The sequence below is a fragment of the Sceloporus occidentalis genome, unplaced genomic scaffold (genome assembly GCF_023333645.1).
Source record: "Sceloporus occidentalis isolate IW3139 unplaced genomic scaffold, rSceOcc1.0.p SCAF_19, whole genome shotgun sequence".
Classification (NCBI taxonomy): Eukaryota; Metazoa; Chordata; class Lepidosauria; order Squamata; family Phrynosomatidae; genus Sceloporus; species Sceloporus occidentalis.
In genome coordinates, this window is record NW_028316999.1 from 3,623,795 (window position 1) to 3,644,157 (window position 20,363).

The window sequence follows — 20,363 nt, forward strand, 5'->3', positions numbered from 1 at the left end:
GCAGAAAAGGACTGCGTGGGTTGGAATAAATTGATTGTGTTCAGTCGATCTGTTGAGGTTGCTGATCAGTTGGATGGCTTGATTAGGATGATGGCTGAGAGTGTTAGGAAGAAAGGTTGTACGCTTCTCCAAAAAGGTGGGCTTTCAGAGAGCTTTTCAAAGTTGCGTACGAGGGAGAAAGTCTGGTGGAACGGACAAAGGAATTCCACAGAAGGGATACAGCACAGTTGAAATCCTGAGTGAGAAGAGGTAATTACAGTAGAAGAGAGACACAAGTCATTATAAGAAGGAAGAGAACAATTAGGGGTGTATTTGGAGTCTGGTAATAAATAACAAAAATGTCTACACAACTATAGTATCTGCCTTTTAATGTAGATTAGCAGCCAGAAGGCACAACTGTACATCACCCCTAGAGAATATTTGCTCTGTCTGCTTTGCAATACAAATTCTGTAAATTACAGCGAATTTCCATTCTCAGAGTCAAATTAGCAGTTTGACTAAACCACCTTTTATGCAGGACTAATCAGGCCTTTGAAATGATGTTGTGCCATGTAAATAAAATGCGTGGTAGCCGTGAACTTTGTGTAATTGTTTTTTAAAAGGAATACATTATTACTACTAACCATTCACTAAATAAATCTAATGTTATCCTTGTAGGTGTGAGGTGGGCACTGAGAACTGGATTCAATGCAATGATGCTCCTGTGAAGATCTGCAAATATCCCGTAACTGGTCTCTTCGAAGGTCGATCATATATTTTCCGTGTTAGAGCGGTTAATAAAGCCGGTGTAAGCAGACCATCTAGAGAGTCCTTGGCAGTGGCTGCTCTGGATCCAGCTGATTTGACTCGCTTACAAAGTAGGTGCCTAATAGAAAATATACAGAAACTGACTTTAATGTCTACACATAGACTGTTGGTTGTATCTGTTTTTTTAACCAGTTTCAAACATTATTACATGTATTATATGATAGCAACCTTGTAAAATGAACATAAATGCAATAACTTACTCATCATCAAAACCCCAAAAATCTTTCACACCAAATATTTTTATTATTCCTTATTATAGATCAAATATATAACCCACATGAATATTTTATGACCTATAAAACGGACAGCAGTTCATGTTAACTTGTTACTTTTCTAGATTAGTGAAATATCAGCTACTATTAATTGATTCTAGCAAAATCAAAGCCACAATCAGTATTTTCTCTAAGCAGTGGGCATTAAGTGAAGCTTGATGATACAAATTACTGTCAACTAACTAATGTCTAATTGCAAAAAAAATGCATCTGAAACATAACCTTTGAATGGTCCATTCCAAGAGTCTTCATGTTATCACAGGTAAGAGTTAGGAACAATGAAGAAACTTGCCTTAAGGTCAGATGATATATCAGGTTTTACTGGGTGACCTCTTTATCATCATGCTCTTAATGCTCTAACTTTTAGTCCGAGCACTTGGCTCAGTAGACTCTGCATTGAGCATTGTGTACAATTAGACCAACAACTGGGAGAAATATCACCACCGGTCTCATATCATGTCAACTGAATGAAACAGATTTGAGGTATGAGAAATAAGAAGAAACAGAAACAGTCTTACATTCACTGCTCTGGAAATAACTTTTCAGGTAACCGTACAATTCAAAATCAACATAAAATAGTATAAGCAAAGACTGTAAACAACATTGCAGCAAAGAACACTATGCACATTATGAAGTTAGAGAACACATTAATATTACATTGTACTACAAACAAAGTAAAAAAGTAAAATTTCACTAGGAAACAACAGAAACATTACAATGAAAAAAAGAAACAATAACATTAGTAATGGAAAACTGAGACACTGTAACATAAATTGCCGAAATACACATCCATCTTCTGAATAATTGATTAACTAGTAATAACATATTCTGCCCTTATCATTTTATTTATACAATAGTCACACACTGAATATCCTGTATGATCCAAACCTTGTATTCAATAGAATGTTTTAGTTGTACTTTCTATGCCAAGAAGAAGCAAAATGTGCATACAATTCTCATAAACTTTAACTTGAAAGCAGATGTCAAGCTGTGTGCCACTAGGAGAGAACATAAAACAAGCTTGTTAAGCCATCATAGCCATTAATCATAGGATTATGTGTCAGTGCAAGCAGATTGATTTTTATTTTATTTTTTTGTTGTAAAATTTGGTGTAAATTAAAATACACATTTTAAACAGATATAGTTCATGGTGTCACTATATCAGTATCTATTATTTGTAAGTTTATGGAATTTGGAAAAGTTGAAGGATTTCAGCATGCTAACCAACAATTCAAATATTGTTATGTTTTGAAAGTGTTTTTTTTAATGTTAGTGGTTTTTATTCCCAACTGCAGGGTCGGTTGTAGACCAAACAGTACCCCAGGCAAGAATACCCTGCCCCCATCATCTTTTACTTTGGGATTTATCCAATTCTGAATATTCTGGCTGTGCCTTGGGCCCTGGGGGGAATTTTACAGGAATGGCTCCTTCTCTGGATTTCCTGGCTATAGTTTTTCCTTTTTTCTCGCATTTCTGTTGTTTCTACTCTTTTTTTTCCATTCCGTTCTCTTCTTTGCTCCATCTTTGGCAATTTATTTTGCTCTATCTTTTTTTTCCATCTCACTTGCTGACATCTTTTCCTCACTGTTTGCTATTTTCTTTCCTTTTTTTTTATTATGTAATAATAATAATAATAATAATAATAATAATAATAATAAAATGCTACTTACATATATTCATTTGGTTTGAACAAGGCAAAATATGTCAATAATGTTTGTGTTTATTACCTACTATACAGCATTGTGGTATTTAGTTAGACCATAAAATAAAACATTTCTGCTACAAAATTAATTTTTAATTTTTAATAAAACATACAGTAAATCTAGAACATTTTATACAACTTAAAAGTCAGTGATCCTTATATAACTGCCTAAGGATAACCTTTCTATTTGCATAGGATATGTGATATTTACTTAACACCTATATTTAAATATTCTTATGGCCTTTGTTTCCTTCCCTGCAGCAATCCATCTGGATGGAGGACGTGAAATTGTTATCTGTCAAGATGACTTAGAAGGTATTTAACTTTAATAAGCTTTTTGAAATTAGTAACATAGAAGACGGAAGTTTCCATCAGCTCTCCTGATATATTTTAGCTTCTCTGTACTGAAAAAAGAATATTATCCTGATTATAAAGTAATACCACATCAGAGACATTTGAGAAAAGCAGAAAAAGACTGGTTTCTTTAGAGTAACTTCCTGAGTGCTATGCTACATATGTTGTTCAATTTTATGTAATTTTGTATATTTTTTTATTCTTCGATATAATACTTTCCAATATGACCACTTCAAGAGAAGTGTCCCTGAAAAATACACTCTGTGGTGCTACACAAAAATCAGAGAAGGCTATGTACCAGTAGTTCATAATTTTAGCAACTGTTTCCAATAATTACTTAACCAATCATAAAATATAATTTCAATTATAACATACTTCTAAAATATGTTTTTTTTATTTGTATAATGAATTAGTTATCATTTCTATAAAATATTTTTATTGCCTAATTGAAGAGGCCCTAGCAATAAATCATTTTATCTCTTTCAATATTATTGTTTTAATGAAATATTCATTTATATATAAAAAAAATTATGGACATTGCTAATTATATTCATTTTTATTTTTTGCATGTATAGAGTAACATATACACATTACTGTCACTATTATGGCTGTACATATACCCACCAATTCCTGTTCCTAGAAGGAAGGGACAAGGGAAAGTGTGAAAATTTGGGTCTCAAAGAGGGACTGTCTCTTCTAAAGTGTGGCACTCAGGGGAGGGTGGGGAGATGGGCAATTACCTTCTTAGGTTGTCCAAATCCTTTAAGAGGGGCCAGTCAGACATGACCCTAACACTCAGATGGGCCATACAGTAGAGAACAAATATATATACATAGCTTTAGGATTGCAAGGGAGTGGCTGTCTCTATAATCTATGACTCTATTTTGCAAATATATTATAATAAGCAAAGGATGAAAATATCACTGTCTTTCTGGATATTCAAGATTGATGTTTCTTTTTATAGGTGATGTCAAAATCCCTAGTCCTCCCACCAATGTTCAAGCGTTAGAAACCAGTAAAACATATGTTGTGCTTAGCTGGGATCCACCAGTTCCCCGTGGCAGAGATCAACTAGTGTATTACATTGAGAAGGTAAAGTCTTGATAACTTTCAGTGTTGAATTTCTAAAGGTTAGACAATCTACAGGAAAAGTGGGTTTTTAATAAAATAAATAATTTAATATTACACAACAATGGTCTATTCACTTAAAAGTGGAGTAGCCTGTAGAGTTAAGGGTTTATTCAACCGTCCCCACTCAAATGAGGCTGCATGTTCTTACCACGCAAAACAACTGACAAGGCCTTGGACTTTAAATGTTGCAAGTTTTTGGGCAAGAGCATGAGAGAGCATGCAAGTTGACTTAAAACTCTCATGTTCCCTCCTGATGTAAATAAACAACTTAAAATTAAAAAAAATTGAGCAATTACTTTCAAATGTTGCTCAAATTGAACATTCCTGTCAATTACTTAAAATGTAACACTTTATGCTAAAACTTGGCTTTACTTTGATGAATATGAATCAAACTAAGGGATTTATTTATTTCCTTTTGTGTACTTTATCATTTTCTTCCTACATATTGGATTGATTGATTGATTTAATCCCCAATGCTGGGAATTATGTGATGATGAAAAATTGTTTAGTTTTAACATAAGTTTTAATTCATTGTTTTAAATAAACGCATTGTCCACAAATCCATGAAAGGAAAACATTAATCAAAATTGTTCCCTCTACAATACCCTATAGATTTAGCAAACCATATAATAAAAGATTTTGTAACAACTATGGTTCACTTAATGTCAAAAATCAGGTTTTGATGACCTATTGAAACCATATCCTTTTTTATAAAGGATATTAACCTGGAAAATTGAACTGTAACCAATAAACTAAAACTATCCGATATATTGGCAAACAATATTATTATGTCATTTTAACAGCTTAAACCCAAATATGTCTTCAAAAGAAACTTTTACGTATATGAGAATAAAAAACTTGTTAGCCTCAAACATTATTTCTGAATGCAATGTTCTTAAACAAATTAGAAGTCCTTCTCCCAGGAAGACTGGCTTTCTGGTATTTCTTTTGATAAAGAAAAATATCCACTGTATAAGTCTCCATGAGCTCCATTATAAAGTCATCTATTGATGGTACATGGTCCCCACTAGATTACATAATAAAATCTTAATTCTAATGTATGTTGGAGATGTTTAAGATATAAAGGCTCTATTTTATTTACTACATGATTGTGGGAGTGTGAAGACCTAATATCACAGGACAGAACTGTCATAACTTCTTAATAGACTTCTACTTTCCAATATCCAATTGTTTGTCTTTATTGTCTTTATTGTGAAGATTGTCGGTTTATATGATTTAACAGTAAAAAAAACACATTGAACATAAATTACCCCCAGGAGACCTGTAGATGATAATTTAAAGAAGCATACAATGTATTCAGTTTTTTATAACTTTATATTATTATTATTATTATTATTATTATCATTATTATTATTATTTTTTTCTATCTTTTATTTTTATAGCGCCAACAATTTATGCAGCGCTTAATAAAATACATATATTCAAGGGGTATGACAAGATGAGAATTGACAGACTAAGACAAATGGTTATATAACATGTATAACACATATCAACAATTATGCAGTTCATATAACTGCTATATTTCACATTAATTGTAAGATATCAAGAGCAGGGCCCTCTTTTAGTTCTGCAACAGCATGTCTGTTAATGTTTTTGTCAATTTTGGATATTGTAAGTTTTAATGTTGCTTATTTTCTCCAAATTCTAATTGTGCTATGCAATCTGCTGGCGCTCTTTAAATAACATTTTATGTAATTATGCAATGTGAGGCACTTGTAACATGAAAGGTAGAACGTTCTGCATATATCCCACAGTTCTATTTCTAAAAAAACTGCTGGTTTCACCAGTCAGTATTAGTTCTCGTTTTTCTCCTGTTCAACAGTTGCTTCATCACTGTCTTAAAGGTGATGATGTTCAAAAAATTCACCATAACCCAGCTGTTGCTACACATTTCTACATTTGGAAAGCTAGAGAGACTGCTGTTCTTCATTTTGTATTAACTTGTGACTTTGTTTCTACCATACCTCAATGCTCTGGAATATGAGGGGCCTATATAAATCAATAAATAATAATAGTAATATTCAGTTTGCTCTGGATGCAGAACTGAAAATAACTTTTTTCTAAAACTCTGCAATGTGATATATCAAAGAAAATATTTGGATTTTTGTTTTGCAGACAATGGTTGGCAGTGGAAGCTGGCAAAGAGTTAACTCACATATCGCAGTAAGATCTCCTCGTTACGCGATATTTGACCTAGTTGAAGGAAAGTCATATAATTTCAGAGTGATTGCAGCAAATAAGTATGGTGTCAGTGAACCATCAGAAATAACCCCACCAATACAAGCACAGGAACGTTTAGGTAAGAAGGAATAATTAGCATATTTGACATATATATAATTACAATAATTAAATATAATTATGTTATGCAAAAGTTAAGTCATTGGAAAAGAAGGTGACCTTCTACCGTTTCAAGCAAACTACCATAACTACACACAAGATTCTTTTAGCTAAGTAGACATAACATTTTGATTAGACTTTTGAAATTTGCATATTTCATTAATTCGTACAAATTTCTGAAAACGAGGCAAACCTCCACAAAGTAAATGAAAATTAAGCAAAAAGCTTTGAATTTTCTTTTGGAATTTGTGGGCTCATTCACTCCCACACTCTCATTCACGTTTTTTCACACACTCATTCCCTCTCTCACGCTGTCTAAATGTCTCCCTGGCTTCTCTGCTGACCATTTCTGCTTCCTTGTCTTGCAGCTCCGATTCTTGTCTAGCATCTTCTTGTTCTTCCGTCTTCTTTCTTTCAACATCTCCATGGACATGACCTCCTGGTGAACTTCAGCAAAATGGCAGCGCTTCCTAATTAATTTTGGGAGAGAGTGTGCATGGAATCTCTGCTATTTTTCCTCAAAATAATCTCCTGTGAACTTCCGGTGACATCCTCTCCCCGATTGGTATATGCCACTTGAAGCGCTACAATTTTGTGAAAATTCACCGGGAGGTCATCTCTGCTGAGGTTCTGATGAAGAAAGAAGACAGAACAGAGAAGAACAAGAAGATTATGAGGGTGCTAGAGAAGAAGCAGAGTTGCAAGACACGTAAGTGGTGGGCAGAGAAGGTAGGGAGACATTTAGAGAGTGTGAGAGAGAGTTAATGAGTGTGGGTGTAAGAGAGTGAGCTTGAATGGAAGTGTCAGACAACAAATTGAAGTTATGAATTGAAAAAAGCTTCCCAATTTCTATCCCAAACAAATGGGCATCAAACTGAATCTGTTGCCTGAAAATGGATGGGCCAAAAATGAACCGAAAAATTTTCCTGAATCAAAAAATGTTGTCTGAATCATTTTGAATCAAACCTGCAGATTGATCAGCCAACTGAAAAACCCTTAATCACAGTTTATTTCAGAAGAGCTTGTCTTCTATTTTAAGTCATCTTGTATTGCAATCATCTTGTTCTCATATGTTTGTTTTTATTTTTACTCCACCTGAAATTTTATTTCCTCGTGCAATAAAAAATACAAGCATACTTGGTTCTTGATTTATTTCCTGCCTGTTTTTATGCTTATGTTCACCTAAAATTAATAGTCTTTCTTTTTTTTTCTTTTTTTCCATAGCTGTGCCATCTGCTCCTGGTCGTATCTTGGCATCTAGAAATACCAGAACATCGGTAGTCGTACAGTTCGATAAGGCTAAAGTAGAGGAAGAATTAATTGGATACTACATTGATTCATCAGTGGTTGGATCTAATCATTGGGAACATTGCAATCATAAGCCTATTAAGTATAATAGGTAGGAGTGTTTACTATTTCAAATCAGTTTAAATCTGCAGAATCATTCCATAGCAAAACCGGATTTAATATAATTTGAAAGTCTAAGAATAGACACAAGCATGGAATTCAGAAACCAACACCCATGTTACATACTAGAGGAACCATAAAATGTACTATTAGTTTTACAATATCCTAACAGGGTTGTGATTAGGATGATATCATCCATCCATCATTACGCATCCCTCTGCTCTTCAGTTGAACTACAAACACTGTCATTCGAAAGAGACACAAAATGCTGGACCCCTGAGACTTTGGCCTAATCACAACTACTTCCCTTATGCAGTTATTTCAGCTTTTGAGCTCAATCCAGAGAATCAGGTATTTTAAGGCAATATTTCAAGGTATTTGTAAGAAGCAATGGGATATTGATGACTTCAGTGACTAGTTTGTGACTGCTTTATATAACCAAACGTTAGCTATATTAGTTGACAGGGCCTCTCTGAGAGTGGTTACGAGTCGACAAAGAATGCAGTAGAAAACGTGCACAAGCTGGACAAAAACCTAACTCACAAATTTACTAAAGCCAACTCACTAGTACTCACAAAAAAAATAACAAAAACCTGGATATACTCACATGCAGGAGATGTGAGTGTACGCGAGTGCATGAAGGTTGAAAAAAGCAGGCAACTCAAATGCACTAATCTGCAGGTCGCCTGCACCTTAAAATGGAACTTGGAAACGTGGTGGAAGGGTATAGAGGGTTGTTTTTTTAATGTTATTCAAATAAATACTTCCATTCCACAGGACACAGATGGAAGGAGGAGGAATTACATAGAATTATAAGTGTACAAGGTCTGTTCCCCACCCAAGGAGATTTACTTAGCCCCTCCTTTTAAAATGTTACACTGTGAGCTTCTTTGTACCAACATGATATTCAGGGTCCATTATTTTAGGATATGAATGTTGTGGAAAATTTATTTTTTTCTTCACAGTACATAATTAGATGAATTTCCTTAATATTAGGAATCAAGTGGCTAAGCTATAAGGTATTTCCTTAAAATTTGGAATCAACCCTTACAAAAAAAATACTGCAGTTTTTCTGAAGTAATACTGCAGTTTTTTGGACATGAAAAAAACTGGAATACTGCACTTTTACTGCAGTATTACTGCACATTTACTGTATTTGTACTTCACTGTACTGCAGTTGTACTGCAGTTATTTTTGTACAGAAGTACAAATGCAATAAAGCTACAGTACTTTGAAGTACAACTGTAGGTTTGCAGTATAAAAGAAAAAAGTGCAGTAAAAGTGCAGTAATACTGCAGTAAAAGTGCAGTATTGCAGTTTTTTCATGTCCAAAAAACTGCAGTATTACTTCAGAAAAAACTGCAGTAATTTCTCGTAAGGGAAGTGACTAAAATATTGTAAATATAAAGATACAACAAAAGTAAACAGATTAATACAGACGATACTAATTTAACAACTAAATACAGAATATTAAACCTTTGAAGGTTTGGTAGTTAAGATAATGATCCTAGATAAAAAAGCACCTTTCTTTATCGTATCTGATAATGTTGTTCATTGCATTATATAGATTTGTTGTACATGGTCTAACAACTGGAGAAAGTTACATTTTCCGTGTAAAGGCTGTTAATGCGGTTGGAGTTAGTGAAAATTCGCAGGAGTCAGAGTCAATAACGGTTAAGGCTGCTTTGAGTAAGTATCCACATCAAGTTACTTGTGTTTGTCAGTTGTTATCACTGAGTTTTTAATCACTTCATTGACTTAACCCTGCATTAGGAGGGACATGGATATTATCTTGCACCTTTATAAACTAAACATGGAAATGCATAACCCTTAGCCAGACTGGGGCATATAAAAATTGTAAGAGATTGACTTTGTTCATACATTTGGTGCTGAGAAATAGTTTGATTCACTAAAAGGTCAAGTGGTCTTGAGGCATGAATCTCAACCTGTCTTTCTTTCTGCATCAGATGGACGGGGTTTTAAAATTAGAATCCATCTATGAATTCATGGAAGTAAATTCATATATATATCAGACATAAAAAGGTACAATATACTGAATGGGAAGAAAAGTTTAGGTCACAAACCTTTTGTAATTGAATTATTTGAATAATTCTTAACAATTTTATCTATATTTCAAGTAGCAGTTTGTTTTTTAGCAGATGAAAAAGTACTGTGATATAAAACGGCATATGTATACCAAAACCTATGAATATAATGATAGATTGGTATAATAAAATACATTTCATGGGAATTTCAGGTTCTTTACTCTCCAAATGGGCTAAGTACTCTTCTTATTCTTCTAGGTTTTTGTTTTTTTTAGTTTTGTTAGGTTAAACAATGTCTATAATATAAAAAAAAAAGTTAAACTTACAACTTCTTTCAATTTAATGGTTTTAGGAGGTGGTGTCCCTCATGGTAGGTGGTCTCAAAATGCATGCTCAAATACACTCTTCACCCTCTATTGACTTTTTGTTTTCTTCACTAGGCTAATGTCACAAAAAGCAACAACATGAAAATAAGCTATACATACTTACTTTGTATTTTTTGCATTGATTTTATGTAAGTTTCTTAGAATTAGAAAAGTAGACAAAAGAAGCCATAGTAATATGATTATATAATAAATAAGCAAATGAATTATAAGTTAGATATTCTATTATCTATTCTATTAGGTCCATGGAGCTCACTTTTAAACCGTATATAAAACATTTCCTATTTAAGCTATTTTTTTCTCTAAATGTACACATTCTTATCCTGTAACTATCCTGGGAAGTAAAATGTTTTTGCTTGTCCAAAGCATTCTCTAATCTTAAAATGTTTCTGTAATTTGCAGAACATTCAATTTCCTTTCACAACAGTAATGAATACATTTAGAAATTGACAGAAAGTACCACATTTTATTATAGCAATTTTCAGACTTGATTAACAAAACATTTTATTTTATTTTTATATCACGTATTTCCTATTTGAAATCACTTGCACTTTTATTAACATTGACATAAATGTATCTAAACAAATTCTCCTTTCATTCAAGTAACTCTTGTTTTAAGCCATCTATAGCGGAACAGTTATATCAAACACAGCACTACAAGCGATAGGTAAAGGTTTGTTGGGAAAAAACCTTATAGGATCAACACAACAATTTATAGATCCCGAGCGTTCTATTTTTTACTGTTCTTCTAAGTCCAGTTTATAAGCCTGCTTATTAAAGAATAATATGGAAACATGGGGATGCATTCAATGCATGTTCTACCATATACGAAACTGTATACTTAGTTGTGTATGTATCACATATGGTATATTTTTTAGGCTGTGCGTACAACCCCATAGTTCATAATGCACACAGCAAAATAGTTGATTTAATATTTTAATGCACATAAAAAATGAGATGAGATTTTTTCCACAAAATATAGTTTACTAAAATGTTGCACACTTTATGTTTTGATTGTTCACATCCTACAATAGTTAGTGTAGACATTATTATTAACCAAAATAAACTGACTTAAGTACAGTAACAAAATGAAATGTTCCTGTTTCTTCCAGCTAGTCCATCTCACCCCTATGGGATAACCCTTCTAAATTGCGATGGTCACTCAATGACTTTGGGTTGGAAGTTACCTAAATTTACTGGTGGATCTCCTATTTCTGGATACTTCATTGATAAGCGTGAGGCTAATCACCTTAACTGGCATGAAGTGAATTCCAGTCAAATCCAAGAAAGAATTTACACAGTGAGTACTGATATAAAATATGGTTTGGAGCGGAAATCTGACACTCATATCATTTTTCACTATTACTGACAAGAATAGGGACATATTTTTATAGAGTGGAATGTCTGTGGGAAATAGTGACATTTATGTGGTGTGAGGTGTGTGTTTCATCTACTTGACAATGATTTATTTCCAATTAGGCACTTTTTTACTTTTTTTAAAATGGTAAATGGAGATAATAAACAAAGCATGAAAGGCTATGGATACTCTGATTCAACAGAGAGGTTCTTGTAAAGTAGCCTTTGTTGGTTAATCATAAAGTTTAGGAAACTTGTAAGAAAATTCACTCTTCTTTGGCTTGGGCAAAGGCTGTGCTTGCTTTTGTGGAGCGTTGCCCCTGAATCTTCAATGTGTAGTTGGGTAATTGTAATTGGTTTGATTTGTCTGATTTAGACACCAGTCTTAAGAACAGCAAATTTTGCAGAATATTCTGGCTGTCTACTATACTGTGCAGCAGAGCTCAACTTTCAGATTTAGGAGAGCTTGTGTTTTAACACAAATTTATATGAACTGCTATTCCTGTGATGGGGTCTGGAATAATTAAGTGTAAATTCATTATTCCACTTACATGGTAGCACTACTTCTACCCATATAGTTTTCCAAATTTCTGTAGCCTGGCTTGTTGTACAAGAGGTTTCAAAGTAAATAAAATACATGTTTTACATGATAACTGTAAAATGTCTACAAGTTAAATTGGCTAATCCAGGCCTGAAAAATGTATAAGTAGCATAAAGTTTGCGAGCTGATGGTGTAAAACAGTCAATTTGCCAGTCACTAGCCCTTCCTCCACTGCCAGAGATGGATGTCAATTGTTCAGTGAAGCAAATTTTTGAAAGCTAAACCATGGAAATATAATATGAAAAGTCTGTGAAGGACCGTTTTAGTCTAGATATTTTTGTATGAATAGAAAATAAAAAGGATTGTGAGGCACAATCTTGAACTAGATATTATTATTTATTTTTTTTGCAGAAAACTATTTAAAAGTATTTAAATAAAAAAAAATACACAACTGCATTTAAATTACTGATACAAAGGCTAATGAGATTGAATACTATATATTGTTTGAGAATCAAATGATTTTAAAATTTAGACCCATTTTAAATATCCTTTACCACGAACATCTTGCTTTACTAAGAACAGTTTTATTTTAATGGGATTTAACACTGGAATGCTTTTCTCTACTGTCATGATTAATTATTAAAAGTTCATATGCCAGACATACAGTACTTGGTACATTAAGTAATCATGCGCCTGTCAGAATTCAATGAGTTCAATGAGTTATACAGCATTACGCCCTTATGAAATGGCATCTACAAGTAATTTGGTTTGTAACGTATCTAATAGTACTTACTCTAGATCATAATGACGAATCTTCACAAATCGCACACGAATACTGAACCCTCATACTAGGAGGTACCAGTGCTTTCGTTTTTAAATTTTCTTATCCTAAATACAGTTAATTTGCACCCAATATTTTGCTAATTAGATGTGGTTAAAGGCCTGTCCACAATCCTCTAGTCATTTTAAGCAGCTACGTCTGGTGCACAGGTTACCCAAACTCACTACGAGCGTGTTCGCTGCATAGGAAATCCTCAGTGAATGCATTACCGGATTTATCGCTGAAATGTTATGATGTCATATATCTTTATATACAAGAAATTTGTATAGCTGGCATTCTCTCTTAGAGCCTTGTTAGTATTTAAGAATATATCTGTTGTCCAGCCTTCTACACTTGATAACTTCTATAATCCATTCGATCCCTTTATTGTGCATTTATTTTTAAATATTTTGTTGTGGAGAAAGTTGCACTTACTAGCTACTGGGACAGCATATAAGAACTTGCTTTATACATTGGTATCATTAGCAGGAGTCAGCAGGAGTTTATAACTAATAGATCATGGCAAACTCATTTACCTGATTTTGTGAAGAAATAAGAAGAATTTTAAACTAGGATACCGCCGTGGATGTGATCCATTTACATTTTGGAGAAAGCTTTTAAAATAGCAACATGAGGTTGTCATATAAATAAAAGAATATAGGCATACAATCAATGGTTTGTACTTCAATACAGAGTAAGTGAATGACAGAATATGCAGAGATGTTCTAAATAACTTCCTGTTTAGACAAAACCTTTTACATGGAGTTTACATAGTTCTTGCACCCTATGTACATCATGCACGTATTAGTTGTCTTGAGGGGACACTGAATGTAGTATCAATCAAAGGAAAAAAAAGTCCTGTTACCAGCCAAGGTTTTCAATGTTTGAAGAAGAAAGAAAGAGAGGCACTCCAGGTTTGCTTCCAATTCATATGTATTTTTTTTTTAAAGAATCAATCTATATTATATCAGCGTGGGGAATTCTTTGAAAATACAAAACTGTACAAAATTTAACGCATTTCGCGCCTCACTTGGCGCTTAATCATAACTAGGCTGGTTTAACACATCGGGTACAATAAGCAACTTTTTTTCTGGCATCTATTTTATTACTTTGTATACTAATACTGTATATGATGTAGAATGCATCTGGTTGGTATTAACACTACAAATTCAGTCTTATTTTACAATTATAGGTTGAGAATCTGAACGAAGGTGCTTTTTATGAATTTAAAATAGCAGCATCCAATATTGCTGGCCTTGGTCTTCCTTCTGATCCTAGTGAGCACTTCAAATGTAAAGCATGGACAATGCCTGAGCCAGGTAATATACATTCTAGGTTCCCCTAAAGAGACCCAATACTGCAAAAACTACAGTGGTGCATTTTAAAGAACTGACAATGTGCCAAACTGTTAGTTATTTACGTCAAATATGGTTTTACAGAAAATTTTTAGGTATGAACTCTTTGTATGACTACTTGGATTTGGATAGAGATCTCATTGATCAGCCATACCATGTGTTGAAAAGGAAGTTTTATATAATGGCATGTGTAAAAAAAAAATTAAGTGATATTATAGTAATGTAGTATTGAAAACATTTTAAAAACTTTAGGTGGGTAAAGCACTCAGATTTAAAAGATGAGTGCATTCCAATACCAGATTGAAAACCATTTCATGCTGCATGAACTATAAAACAATGAAGAGTTTAATAGAGTATCAGACCTATACTTTCCAATGAGATACATAATGGGTGATAAAAGTTAGCGTCTTTATAGACACAAATCCCTAGTGTTATTTGTTATGTAGAATATGCTGTCACTAGAAATATTTGTCCAGTCATAACATTTTTCCTCTCTTCTACCTATCATGACATGTAGAAAATCTTAATCACATTTTAATATTACGTGGATATCCTTTACTAGGACCTGCCTTTGATCTGACATTCTGTGAAGTCAGAGATTCTTCCCTGGTGATTCTATGGAAAGCACCAGTTTACTCTGGAAACAGCCCTATTGCTGGGTATTTTGTGGAATACAAAGAAGTGGATTCAGAACAGTGGACAAGAGTTAATGAGACGGCCACAGCAAATCGCTACCTAAAGGTATAGTTACTAGATGGCCAATTAACGGGTTGTTACAGTTTTCTGTACAGTTTTGCTAAGTTACTAAATTTATGCATTTGGGATTTAACCCAAAAGGTATTTTCATTTAAACACTTACAAGCCCTTAACAGTGGCGTCTCCAGCTTTCATATTTAGGGGGGGCACATGGGGGGCCAGGAACCAAAGTATGGGGGCCAATTATAAAACGGTACATATACACTATATATATATATATATATATATATATATATATATATATATACACACATATACACACACACACACACGTTAGGCAGTTATTTCTCATTCTTTAATATTAGCCCCTGCTGATGACAATATATAGAAATATTACACCCTGCTTCTGATATATATTAATATTAACCCCTGCTGCGGATATATACTTATATTATACCCTGCTGCCGATATACATAAAAATTATACCCTGCTGCCGATATATATTAATATTTGACCCTGCTACCAGTATATATTAATATTAGCCCCTACTGCCAATATATATTATTAGTCCCTGCAGCCAATATATATATAAACTTAGCCCCTGCAGCCAATATATATTAATATTAGCCCCTGCTGCCGATATATATATAAATACTAGACCCTGCTGCCAATATGAATATAAATACTAGACCCTGCTGCCAATTAATATTAATATTAGCCCCTGCTGCCAATATATGTTAATATCTCCCTCTCCCTCCCAAACTATCCTAACTACCCCCTCTCCCTCCCAATCTATCCTAACTACCCCCTCTCCCTCCCAATCTATCCTAACTACCCCCTCTCCCTCCCAATCTATCCTAACTACCCCCTCTCCCTCCCAATCTATCCTATCTACCCCCTCTCTCCCTCCCAATGTATCCCTATCTACCTCTTCTCACTTCCTATCTACCTCTTTTCACTCTCTAACCCCCTCCTAACTTTCTACCCTCCTCCCCCCCCTTTGAAGTTCACTTACCTTGGGTTTGTAGAAGTCCAGCGGCGGGATCGCGAGGTCTCTGTCTTCCTGGTTCTGCCGCAGTGTGCGCGGCTTCATTGCTGAGCGCCGGATATGACATCATATACCGGCGCTCGGCTTGAAATGCCGGCACTGCGACCAAGGCAGAGGCCTAGCGGTCGCGGAAAAGAGTGAGAGGCGCCGAACGGTCGCTGAGAACTTATTCCTCAGCGACCGCTCGGCGCCTCTCTCTCTCTCCTCCGGATCTATTAAAAAAAAAAAAAAAAAAGACGGCGTTTCAATTGGGGGGGCACACCGGGGGGCACAGCATGATTTAGGGGGGGCCATGGCCCCCTCTGGCCCCCCCCTGCCGACGCCACTGGCCCTTAAGAACCAATCCATTAATTCCCAGTTATTTTGCACTTGTTAAGATGACATCAAAATTAACTTGGTGTACAAGGAATCTAAAAGCTCTGGTTAAGTGCTAAAAATAATCTTTATCCTTATTGCATTATACTTAGATGGGTCCTTGTGAAAAAAGGAGTAGATTTGTTCATTTTTAGAGCTTGGGGTGTAACTAAATGCAATCATCTCCTACTACCAAAAAGTCCAACAAGAAGTAACACATGGAGCCTCCAAAGCAAATGCAGAGTTCCCAATTCTTTGATTTCTACAGGTTTGGTTTAATATGTCAAATTGGTATTATTTTCTTTCAAGGTCAAGGATTTAGAAGAAGGTAAAACCTATGTTTTCCAAATCCGTGCTGTGAATGCTTCAGGAGTTGGCAAACCCTCTGATGTTTCTGAACCAGTTTTGGTACAGTCCAGGCCAGGTATGTAGTAAATAACATTCTATCTAAAAATCACTTTACAAAATAAATAGAGTTCTCAGGGGCTCATTTTCTGTGAGGAATCATAGCTACAGGTTTATATTTAAACATAAGTTAATTTCTTGTATTGTTTGAGTTAAACCCTTTAAATTCTGCACTGCATGGTACCAGGTACCAGGACACTTTGCTCAAATTTATGTTTAATTCATAGAGGGCAGGGCATCAAAGACTTAATTCAATGACTGTTTAAAATATCAACTTCTAATTATCAAGGTCTAGTAATATGGTATAATAATGTTTATGGTGAACATTCATACAACTTAGGTTTACTGTATATTTCAGTGTATTTTCCCAAAAGACTTGGGGATCATCAAGATGTTTTTTGGTAAATGTGAGAAGAGCCTTTTTGTTCTTTTTGTTCTTTTCAGAAGTGTTTTTCACCTTGCAACTCTTCAATGGATACAATTTTTGCATAGTCTCTGACTGAGGCAGGTGGGACCTGCAGTTCTTTACATGTTAGACCGGGACCTTTTGTGACCTCCTAGATGAGGTTCCTTTTTGATGAATTTTGGTAGGCCGGCCACTCCTGGGAAGGTTCACCACCAAGTTTTCTCTATTTGTAGATGATTGCTCTTAACTCTTGACATCCCAGAGCCTTAGACATAGCTTTGTAAACCTTTACAGACTGATAGCTGTCAATGACTTTGCTTGTCATGTGTTCTTGAATTACTATATACTTGCTGTACTGCTTACCATTTATGCTTTTTAGGTTGTACTCTCCCCCTATCCTGGGTGTGTCTGGTGAAACTGAACGCAATTATCAATAAAATCTGATAATTGGTTGGCAATTACTTTTTCACATAATGTCATTTAGGGTCATTCAATTTACCAGTCAATGCTTTCATTTATTATGGCCAATTTTGATCTATTAGCAAAATCCTTGAACTGTCCTATATTTACAAAGGTGTGCACACATGGCACACTTTGACAAAGCCAAGGGCTGTTTAAGCTAGTTTACATGTTTACATTTTCATGTAATTTACTGTATGATTCTTGCTTTGTTCAGTAATAGACATGAATTGTAAGGTGGCAATGGCATTCTGCCACATACTAGCAATATATGCATACCACAGTATATATAGACAACCTGGCGTTTATAAAAAACAATTCTGGGAAAATGCCATTATATTTAATAACTACATTTCTTTGACACTTCTGGAATTAAAAATTGATTAAGAATGCAAGACTGGCATGTAATATTCATACTGGGAAAAATAGTGGATGTTTGCCATAGATTAAATGGAAATGTTGCATGATATGGACATGTGTCAGCACATAGCTCGACGCAAAGCCATGAAGTCATAATAATATAATAATATGTATAACAAAAGGCACACTCCGCCTATCATGTGCATATTAATGTATATTATATCTGAGTATCCCTTTAAAGTAGCGCAAGTATTCTTCAGCAAAAAAACGAACCTTTGGGAGCCCGTCTCTTATCTGATGTCATTCAGTTTTTGCTGCCGGAAGCAGTCAATCTGACGAATCCTCCATGTAAGGGGGAAACCCTTACATGGAGGATTCGTCAGAATTCCCTCAAGAGGTCCAAGGGGATCTAATTTGACCCCCCACCATGTGCATGTGCAGACAAGCACGTTAAGTGCTTTCTTGCCATTGATTGACTGCTTCCGGCAGCAAAAACTGAATGACATCAGATAAGAGACGGGCTCCCAAAGGTTCATTTTTTTGCTGAAGAATGCCTATTAAACTCCAAATTGTAATATATGTCCTCATTGATGGGGCTACTTGGGGCTCTGGAGCTCTTTAAACAACCATACATGAGCTGGGAAAACTTCACATGTAAATATTTCTTCATCAAAGGATGTTGTCTCATTCCTATACATATTGATGCAAATTATAAATGCATTCATGCCTTTTGTTACTGTAACCTCTCCTTGTTACTTAAATCTTAGGCACTCAAGAGATAACTTCAGGTGTAGATGAAGAAGGAAAAATTTACCTTGCCTTTAACTGCTCTGAAATTTCTGAAGCATCTGAGTTTTCATGGTGCAAATCTTATGAGGAAATTGATGATGAGCTCAAATTCAAAATGGAATCCGCTGGAGAAAAGTATGTTTTAGTAAATTTTATACACATACTTTGATAAGGAGTATTTGTTCTGTCTGTTCTTCTATATGTGGTGAACCATAAAACCTAAAACATTTAGTTCTTGGCTTTTTGTTATGTTCACGATAGCCTTATGCCTAAGCCATGCATGCATGTGTTACCATCTGCCATATGCTTTACCTAGTTAGCTTATATAAACATCTTGTTCTAGTATACATGTTCATTTAAAAATATATTTCTCTATTTTGTTGAATCCTGTACATATTATAGATTTCATCAAAACACTTATTTTTACATCATATATATTTATTTAATTTTAGATCAAAACTATATTTTAAAAATCCAGACAAAGATGATTTGGGAACCTATTCAGTTGCTGTTAGTGATACAGATGGAATTTCATCTAGCTTTGTAATGGACTCAGAAGGTAAGATTTTTTTTTTCTTTAATGTGTCACATGGCTAAATTATATCACTTGGAGAATTGCGTGGTCTATTATGAAAAATATATCTTGGCACAGGAGATAGCAGTATTTGGTATTATGAGATTTTACTAGTAAAACCAATATAGCAATGTCTAGAACTGCTCTGTATTCTTCATTAAAACGTCAAGGTTTAAATGAACTGCTGTCCAATATATTGTATGGTTTCTGCTGAACAACTTCTTTTTTATTGAGCTTTATGTAACTAAAAAGTTTATATTATGATATTAAGAAAAAAACCTGTATTATTACAAGGAAAATAAGACAGTTTTGCAGAAACCAAGAATAAAAATTGATGTGTCTACTTTGCTTAATTTGCTTTTGATCAAGTAGTTACTGATTACAAAGCTTCTAAGCATGATCCATTTCTTAAGATTAGACGGGCTAAATATGTTTTTGTGTACGTAGGTACACAATATACATATACTGTATACAAAAGGCATACAAATTTTCCACTTTATACAAATTAGTTATTTTTATGCTTATGTTTACATTTACATTATGATTTAATCATCCAAAATATCTTCTCATTCCTTAGAACTTGAACGTCTAATGGCTCTAAGTCATGAAATCAAGAATCCAAGTAAGTGGAAATTTTATTTTATTTTGATACTGAATGGATAAGCAATTTAACGTCAGCTTGAAGTCTTTAATTTAGGCTTACAAAATGCTATCATTTTTGTACATCCTACATGCATTTTA

The 20,363-nt window shown here is 34.3% G+C and overlaps 1 protein-coding gene across 1 annotated transcript in view; it reads left to right on the top strand.

The window, feature by feature from the left end:
• Window positions 1–20,363, top strand: part of LOC149302323 (myomesin-2-like) — a 65,236-nt gene that overhangs the window by 18,394 nt on the left and 26,479 nt on the right. The window contains exons 10-22 of the mRNA XM_089482422.1: window positions 658–857; window positions 3,043–3,096; window positions 4,100–4,227; window positions 6,403–6,586; window positions 7,849–8,023; window positions 9,599–9,720; window positions 11,572–11,759; window positions 14,369–14,495; window positions 15,094–15,272; window positions 16,939–17,053; window positions 19,027–19,183; window positions 19,501–19,607; window positions 20,200–20,244. Of these exons, the coding sequence (XP_089338548.1) occupies window positions 658–857; window positions 3,043–3,096; window positions 4,100–4,227; window positions 6,403–6,586; window positions 7,849–8,023; window positions 9,599–9,720; window positions 11,572–11,759; window positions 14,369–14,495; window positions 15,094–15,272; window positions 16,939–17,053; window positions 19,027–19,183; window positions 19,501–19,607; window positions 20,200–20,244 (1,781 nt within the window). The remainder of the gene's footprint in view (window positions 1–657; window positions 858–3,042; window positions 3,097–4,099; window positions 4,228–6,402; window positions 6,587–7,848; window positions 8,024–9,598; window positions 9,721–11,571; window positions 11,760–14,368; window positions 14,496–15,093; window positions 15,273–16,938; window positions 17,054–19,026; window positions 19,184–19,500; window positions 19,608–20,199; window positions 20,245–20,363) is intronic.